At 34.0% G+C, this 9,317-nt stretch overlaps 1 protein-coding gene across 2 annotated transcripts in view; it reads left to right on the forward strand.

The window, feature by feature from the left end:
• Positions 1-9,112, forward strand: part of NUBP1 (Cytosolic Fe-S cluster assembly factor nubp1) — a 30,212-nt gene extending 21,100 nt beyond the window's left edge. The window contains exons 2-4 of one of the 2 annotated variants that reach the window (XM_051211315.1): positions 4,757-4,822; positions 4,872-5,051; positions 6,336-9,112. Coding sequence is in view for 1 of the 2 variants with exons in the window: in XM_051211314.1 (XP_051071359.1) it covers positions 4,757-5,051; positions 6,336-6,424 (384 nt within the window). In the remaining variant the exon portion in view is untranslated. Of the gene's footprint in view, positions 1-4,756; positions 5,052-6,335 lie in introns of both variants that reach the window. The other variant, XM_051211314.1, reaches the window with a different exon arrangement.
• The last annotated feature ends 205 nt before the right edge of the window (positions 9,113-9,317 follow it).

A 9,317-nucleotide genomic window follows, 5' to 3' on the forward strand; every position in this document is an offset into this window, starting at 1 on the left:
ATATGTATTCCATACCCCTTTGTACCAATATTTATGTATCCCAATAAATAAATAAAAGCGAAGACAGTAATTCCGTTGGTTTGTATAAAATTTTTGAGATGTAATTTTTTGATATTACTCGTTAGTAACTTATTTTGTTGCACGAATTTCGTTACCCTAGCTAATCAAATTGATCCTTTTTCTTACATGTGCTGTAAGCTGACCTTTTGTCACTGGTTTCATTACTGAATGCTAGTTTGTATTTTAGACTCATTTTTATGTAACCGGCATTCGCATGCCTGTATATTTTAAGATACAAGAACATGTTTCTGATTTTACCCTATCTCGGAAGCCCTTTAGTGGAGTCAACTGCTAGTATCATCCATCATATAACGGAAGATATATTGATGATGAATAAAGAAACACTTACCAAATCGAACATGTCAATATGAATTAGTACAAGGGAATGTGATATAATAATTCTGATGGATAGAACACTTTAGAGAATAGTTCAACAGGCCCTCAGCCACACTTGTCACCCATCATCTTTAAGCGTTCTGAATGCTGACTTTACATAAGCTCTCCAACTCTTAGTTGAAAAGGTGTGTGGGCCAGGAAAATAGTGATTGATTGTCTATTTAGTCTGACAGGTATTACGAATGTTGTATATTTTCCTACCCTTGTTATTAATATTATTGTCGGTTGTTGACGTAGAAATAAACCCATGTTCTAGTTAGACCAGTCACGTGTTCTTGATTCGAGTTTTGTTGAAGTCCTGTAGAATAGACTATGGCAGGGTATCTAGTGTAGATATTCGTCTAAGGGAAGTTAGTTTTCCATTGGCGTAAGGGAGGAAACCGAATGTTATTTCAAAAGGTTATGAGGAATCTAAAGCGAGGGAATGCAGCAGGTTCAGACAAATCAGCCTCAAAAATCTTTGAGTGTAGTTGTCAAGTTTTAGCAGTTAGATTGATTAAAATCTTAGCTGACTTTCGGGGACTGGATGTAATCCCATCTCACTGGTGTCGATGGCCGATCGTTGCGGTTTATAAAAAAAGGATAAAAGTACTCTTGTGATAACCACAGAGAAATCAGTTCGACTAACAGTGTTGAAATATCAGTTTCAAGGCTAATCCGATGCTCGAGCCCTAGTGGGTTGGTGTCTGACGAGATTTTGACACGGGTTCAGAGAGCCCGGTTGGCTTTTGCTAACTTGTGTCACTCGTAGAGTAAGTGAGATATCCGTTTACATACCAAAGGACGAGTTTACTATGCAGCAGTTCTATCCATCCTACTTTGTGGGTATGGAACATAGCCATCATGAATAGAGGATATTCGTAGGTTGCCAGTACTCGGTCATAGGTTTCCTTGGAGCATTGCTCTTTTATGTTGGAAAACCACTGAGTGTGTAATGGGGAAGTTAGACATAAAGCAAGTACAGGGTAAGGATGGCAAATCGATTAATGAGATGGCCAATGTCCATCGGTTGATGTTGTTGAAGCATGTATTATCTATGCCCATCCACCACCTACCTCGACGCTCAATGATAGCTCGTGTAGGGTTAAACTGATAAGAATCTAGGGGCGGTCAGATCAAGCCACGTCATCAGTCCTTGAAAACTCTGACTATCGGACTGAGCTATGCAATTAGATAAAGACTATCTGGTTGGGGTCCATGTGGTTACCAGAACCCTCCTATTCACCTTGTTGCTTTATCTTATCTCAAGAACCCAGCGCACATTACTCCCAGGCCTCTTCTTCGACTATTAAGTTGTTATGGGCGAAAATTTTTAGCACTTCGATATGTTGCTGTCCGAGGTGGTAACATTTAAAAAGCTGCTCTCGATCAGTCAAATATGTTATCGAACACCAAATTTACAGTGCTAACAATAAATCAATCCCTGCTGCACATTAGTACATCTTTCTACCGTCACAACCCTATGTAGATAAAATCACCAAGTTTATGTAACGGAATTATCACACTACTAACTGACTAACCATCCTTACTCTGTAAATTAATTTTATTGCATATTTGGCTCATTGTTTTCTACTCCATCTAACCAAAAAATTCTTATCAGAATGGGTTTTGTGGAGAGTTATAGAAATTTCAACCTGCAAAAAATTCTTAATAAAACAGGTTATATTAATTATTGTAGTGATTAATGTAAATTGTTAGTTTATATTGTTTAGAACAAGTTATTCAATTGATTACAGTTACAACGATATGTGCAGTTAATTATGAAATTATCCACATGTATTTTTATATAAGTATCTACTCTATTACTTATTTTATTTGCAGTGTTGACACATAAATCCTATACCATTTCCATTTCATTATAAAGTGACCTTTTCAAATGTATGTTTACGAATTTGATAAGTGTACAAATAAAATAAGCGGGAGTCATTCCTTTCTTTGTTTGATGTTCCATAAGAATTCGATGTTTAGTATGGTGGCTACATTATGGTTGTTAAAAAACCGCAACTGGCGTTACTTCTAGAGGTTTGTGCTACAAATTTCTTAAAAACTAGACGAAGGCATTCGTTGTTTCTCTCATAATGCAATAAAATAGCCAGAAATATACTTTCATCCCATTTCACGGTTCACGATTCTAGAAAATGGCCCGTCTGATAATATTTTAGGCTGCTCATAAACCAAGTTATTTTATTCCGTTTTATACAAAAGTCGCTAATCAGTACCCACGTTTAAAGGAGCAAACTCCATTAAGAAACTGTATTGTTTACTAAATCTGTTGAGACTGATTTCAACAAAGGTGCATTACAAATGCTTTAATGATTTTCCCAAAGATTTCAAATAAGGATGAAATAGCTATCCGCAGTTCTCTAAAATTTATTTGCTGCTTAATTACTTCGATTCTACAAGAAAATATTATTTAAACGACTTAAATCCACATAATCACTAGTTCAAAACTAGATGGACTTTTCAGAGCTATTGAACTCAAACTCATTTCTTTACTACAAAATTCAATAACAACGGAGTGATTTCCGTGTAATCTGTTTTAAGTTAACGTATAACTGGAAATATTTTCTTCGTCTTCAAATAGAATCAAATCTTGATCGTATTCAATATTTTTCTCTAATTCATAAGCGATAAAACTGTGTGGGAACTACGAGAAGAAGGTAAAATTGAAAAACTGCTGCAACAGCGCAATATGCAGTAAACCGACAAAATGTATATTTGTATGCTTTTGACTAAGAGACATAAAAAGTAAACCAAATAGTATAGTAATCGAATACAATATTAATCATATACATAAGAACCAGACAATGTCTACCTTTGTATGCTGTAATATATTATATCTGATGATAAATAAAGAGTATCATAAGAGTAGTGTCATTCAGGTATAACAAGAAATCAACAAATTGGTAAGTCTGATCTGGTCTCAATTGAAACCACTGCATCGCACTTGATTTTTACTAAATCAAACAAATAATTTATTACGGTCTAAGTAAATATATTTGAACATAAGATATTCAGGTGTACTGCAAACAGTAAAAATTGAAAAATTCTCTCAACTTATATCTCTACAATAAAGAATAATGAAATATAAATAACCCATGAAATGAAGTTACTATTTGTATGTTTATCATGGAAGCAGTATTTAGTTGGTTTTCAAAAAGTGGTTCATATATAAGTAAAGTGACTTCAGATAATAGGAATGTGCTTCTCCAAAACTACGAGAAGCTTGTTCCTGCCCTCACTCTTTGTGATGAACGTTAGATATAGTCAAAAAGTTTGTATATCTGGTCATTCGTGTAAGTATTGGTGGCATGGGGATGAAATCAATCTACCCCTAGCAAAATACATAGAGACTTATGCCAATCTAGTCTGTTTTTAGCGTCATCGTTACGTCTATCTGACTGTAAGACATCAGGTAAAAAAAACATGCCAGTGAGCGCAGCTTTGCTCTATGGTTGTAAAACATAAACCCATTTAGCTGAAAGCCTTCAGCGTCTCTGTGTTCGATCACTTTGATCTCTGAAAGATTACTCACATGCGGTAACAACACTATGTTAGCTATATCGGCGTTTGGCAAAGTGTGTTTGTGTGCGGTAAAGATACTTTGAGACACTGAATTCCGTGGCTTAATTATGTCTTACGAGTGTCATCCTAGTAACTTCCATATCTCACTTTATTGGCCAACTCTAGAACTGTGTAAAAAGGCAGTGAGTTAGTTAGTTTGTGAATTAATGGTGTGATATAAAATAAAGGTGTGTAGGACTGTCATCTGTCGGTCTGTCACGAATCCCTGGGTGAGATCCTGATGTAGTTTTTAATCGCACGTTGAAATAGTATGAAAATATTGCTTACCTGGAAGAAGGTTTTCTTGGGTGTCTCTAATTAAGTGCTGTTTTTGTAATTGATTTTTCCGGCCTTTGCTTTGTTATTACCGACTCATTTGCCTTGAGCATCTTTCAGTACCCTATTTTACCAGAATTTATATCATTTAAATAAGTAAATAAAATAGTTATCAAGTTTAAATTGATAGTGACTTAAAATGCTGTTCATTTGTTATTATAAATGAGTCAAGAATGAGTTCAGCTAAAGTTAAAAGGAGCAGAAATACAGTATTCCAGACTTCAGCGATGATAAATTACATGAATGTATAATAGTCGTTTTTTATATTTATCTAAGGTTAATGTGTCGACTTAACACTGTTTTATACAGACATATAAAATCACATTGGGCCCTTTACCTACTTGGCTTTTTTTTACAAAGTTTACTAATTAGATCTCGTCTATATTGTTTATCTTCTCAGGAAATAGATTTTTGTCGGAAACTATCTATCCCAGTCTTAGGGGTCGTGGAGAATATGGTTGAGTTTGTATGTCCAACTTGCAAACACATATGTCCATTATTTCCATCATTCACAGGTGGTGCCAGATCACTATCTACCATGAAACACAATGAAAATGCTGATGATCCATCATTTCCAGATCTTGAAATAATTGGTCGGTTACCACTTGATCCTAGACTAACCAGAGCTCTTGACGAAGGTTTGTGCCCATTCGAATTAGCTGAGTCGAATTCCTTCATCAGCCAACATTCAAAAAGTTAGTTGTTCTTCTCATTACTGTTATCTGTTCATATCCAGTTGTATCTGTGAAATTTCGACTAAAACTTCTTGTTGAAACAAGTTTGGCAGATTCATAAACTTATCGTAAAACCTTTTATAACATTATTCCACATCTCGTAAATCAATTGCACAAAATCTGTGGTTTAGAACATCATGATGTTCAAAAGATAAAAAACTTCAGTTTCATTTTCGTATAGGATGCTACTAGACGATTTAATTCCTTACAGTACAATTCATTAAGATCCATCAACATTCAGTAACCTAATTAATATCCTTCATTCCTTTCAAATGTAAGTGCGTTTGTGAAATAAACAGAAGTATGCCTAATGAGGAAAAACGTTGTTCACGTGTAAATGCTTATATTAGACGAAATATGAAAACCAATCAACTTCAATTTCATATAGTTGGTTGTCAGCCAAATCTGTTTTTGTACCGGTTCGTCCTTCACACTCCCCTCATCCACTTCCTTATCCTGTAAATGGAGTTTTATTCTGCCATTATATATATATATATATAGTTTTTGATTTCGCTTATTTAGTGTGGTGAATGCGTACTTTACATAAATTTTATTCACTGGGTTATAATCAATAGGTAGTTGTTATAATCCAAGATATTTATACCCCAGTTATATATAGCTGTGATCGCGTGTTATTTTACAAACACGAAGTCTCAGAGCTGAATGAGTTTCTTAATTGTAATTTTACCTGGATATGAATTCTAGTCGATTAAAATGTCAGTTTGAAGTAGCGAAACACTTTTTAACGATACTAAGCAGGAAAGAGCTTGTATGTTTAGGCCAAATTCTACCATACTTTGTTGTTAGATTTGTTACTTAAAAGAAGTTATCACAAGTCGTGTTGCGAGTTGCATAAATGTTATTTACATGTTTTTCATTAATTTCCACTCTCGGTATGTGGCATCTAAAAGATTCACTGATACTGAAACTTTCATTGTATGAAAAATTGAGTCTGGTATTTGTCCATATTGACCAATTCACCTGAGATAATACTCATTATTAAACTAAATTTCTGTCGTGCTGTAAATCCATTATTTTGGCCATAAGCCCTCAGAAACTGAATAGTTTTTAGATAAAGACTTCCAAATACAAAACAATAGCTAGTGATCAATATGTGTAAAATTTATTTTTAAATACTCAACAGTAAGAAGGCAGACTTAACTTTTATTTTCTACCAATAAAGTTCAGTTGTTGGTGTTTTTTCTTATAACGCTATTTTTTTCACTTCATTTTATAATTACATAGACCCAGATGGAGGACTTCAATCCTCTGACACAGTAATTGTCTCATTCCAAGAGTTGTTCAATAATCTTCTTGAAAGGCTTCGTAAATAATCGATTCTTTGTCTCTTAAATGTCAACTGTTTTTTTTTGTTTGTGAAGTCAAAGCATATTATTGGATTTCCCCTTCGATTTCTACTTACCAAAATGATTTTCATTCAGTCGAACTTTCTCCGTCAATATTTGTAAATACTTTTCGAATGAATAGTTTTCCACTGGGCTGTTTTTTAAACTAGAGTTTCCTAAAATATATGAATATGTTTCATTTTTACTGTTTTGAAATATGTATATGGAAGTAATGGGCTCGATACTAATAGATGTTTGCTTTATTGTGTGGTTGGATAAATGACAAATACAAACTAACAATGACATAAGGATTTGTAGCTTACTATTTTTGATATTCACGACTGAACGTGGTCAGTCTCTGTTGTCATGCGTGCGTCCTGAGAGCAGCATCTTCATAAAACATTTTGTATGCTCTACATTTGGAGAGCAGTGAAATTCAGGGAGCGAGTCTTGCCCTACTTTCGGAACCATCGGTTAGAAATACATGCATCCCAGTGTTGATGTTCACATTGAAAGTCGAACCCAATGCCTTTCGTTTCAAACTCCCCGACATGTTATCTATTGAGCACGGGTAGCTACTAACTTTTCCTGGTCCATCTAGGACAAAACCCGAATCTCATATCTCTCTGCTACATACCAAAAACACTAAAAACGATACATCAGTTCAGTAAAGTGCACATTGAACATTTTTCTAATATGTGTACTATAGATAAGACAATCGGCTGACGTTAAGTAAAGGAATAAATTATTTCCATGAGATATAAGCAAAGTAGGGGCATGTACTAGATTGAAGTCTATAGAGATCAGGGTTCCATCTTGATTGATTAATGAAACTTATCTTCACATTCATAGAGATAATAATAAATGTCATCACTTCGCAGAACTTATCATCTGATACATACGTAAATAAATACACACCCAGAAGTTTAGACACTGATTATGGTATTTTAGTAACGTTCTTTTTACGAGGTGTGGTATCTATCGCTACACTCAACCCTCCTCTTGCCCTAACCTTGAGACTGGCAGTAAACTCAGAATGGTTTCAGGCAGTGTTGAACCATACAAAGAGTATAATTTAATTAAATATCTAGGTTAAACCCATCCACCTTATTTAAAAGTGTCTTGAATATAAAGTTCAAATGATTAGGTTTAGTTCCACTTAAAAATCTGTTTACTTGTTGATGCTCGTAAAATATTTATAGTGCATAAGTCCTACGTATCGAAAATATGTTTCTGTACCACAGAAAATCCGCCAAATAACTTAGTCTTTCAGATGTCCTTCTGGGAAATTAGGTTTATGAAATATAAATTGTTTACATACTGTTAATCAATCTTGCAAATTTACATGATTATCTAAATTCTGCACTTATGAGCCTTGTCCGATATCAGATATGTTACTGTTAAATTATTAGTCTTTTGTCAACGTAAACATTAAAAAACCTTCGTGATATTTCCCAGAACAAGTGGGAATTTCAAATTAATAATCCAAAATATATAAACATCAAAGCCTCATTTCTGAATAACTATTAGAATCGAAAGCAGCTCACTGTTTTTGCCGAGATCGTTAATTATGATAGTAATCTTCAATCAAACGAACCTAAAAAGCGTTGCTCCCACAATGACATGAAGGAATATCCCACCAAAGGATTAAGGTAATCAGTCACCAATCCCAATCATGCAAGTGTATTATGTCAATCATGTCTCCTGTTTAGACTAAACAACGAAACTTTCCCTATTGTACGGTCACTCTGGTACATTCTTGGTAATACTGGTCCATACCCAAAGCTTTGCTACCTTAACGTACTGACTTGATTGTATATTCAAATCGATAAGTATAGTTGGAAACTCAATTTTGATCAAGGAAGATAACTCATTAAAAGGGTTTACCCTGGAAACTGCAGTATTAATCATTACTATTTAAACTCACCACTAAGAATTTAAGTTATTTCACCATAGAATTTGTCTCACCAGTAAATTGGTTGGACACAAACATTTACACAGTACGTAGACTCTTTTGGTGTGATTGTTAATTACTTTAGTTTTAATAAATAACTTGGGCACTTATAATATCTTGTTGGACTTCATTCCCCACTTCTTTATTGTAGTTAAACAGTGTGAATAAAGTTTAATCACTAGATAGATTGACTGTCTATTTAGTAATAGTCAGACAGACAAATAGATGGACAAACAGCCAGACAAAGACGTCATTCCAAAAGTACAAGCATTAGCAAAAGGAGTCAGAAATAAACACTTGGATAAATATTGAATTCAAAATTTTGTGCACATGCACACATATCCATTCTTCATTTTCTTCTTCTGACTTAAAGGCTATCACGAGTTCATGATACGGTAAAAAGTGGTAGCTGTTAGTCTGAAATTGTATATTATGTTGTGACAGAGATAAATAGGACAAATTTGTAATTTAGGACTTTGGGAAGAATACTTGATTTCCACTGTCATTTAACTTGCATCGCCCCCTATATCAAATCCATTTGTATTGATGCCTTAACATTTAATTCTGAAAACCAAATACCTATTAACTTAAATAACTGAAAATATGTATTTCATAACGAGTAGTAAGCTCTGACTTAAATTTTTCTGATTGGCTAGCCTGTTGTTTTATCTGACACCAACATAATTTACCGTAGAAAGTCAACCTTTACTGATAACTTACAAGTTACATTTACTGTTGTGAACATAATAGAAAACAATTGCAAATTCTGTTGTTACCCAATGAATAAATAAACTGACAGACACTGATGAATCAGCAATTCGTTATTAAATTTTAGTACCCTTTACTTTAACATTCAACCGACATATAATTGATTGTTGAGTAAATGTACACAAACATACAATTACATCGACAGTATACATAAGTCAC

Source organism: Schistosoma haematobium, chromosome ZW (genome assembly GCF_000699445.3).
Source record: "Schistosoma haematobium chromosome ZW, whole genome shotgun sequence".
Classification (NCBI taxonomy): Eukaryota; Metazoa; Platyhelminthes; class Trematoda; order Strigeidida; family Schistosomatidae; genus Schistosoma; species Schistosoma haematobium.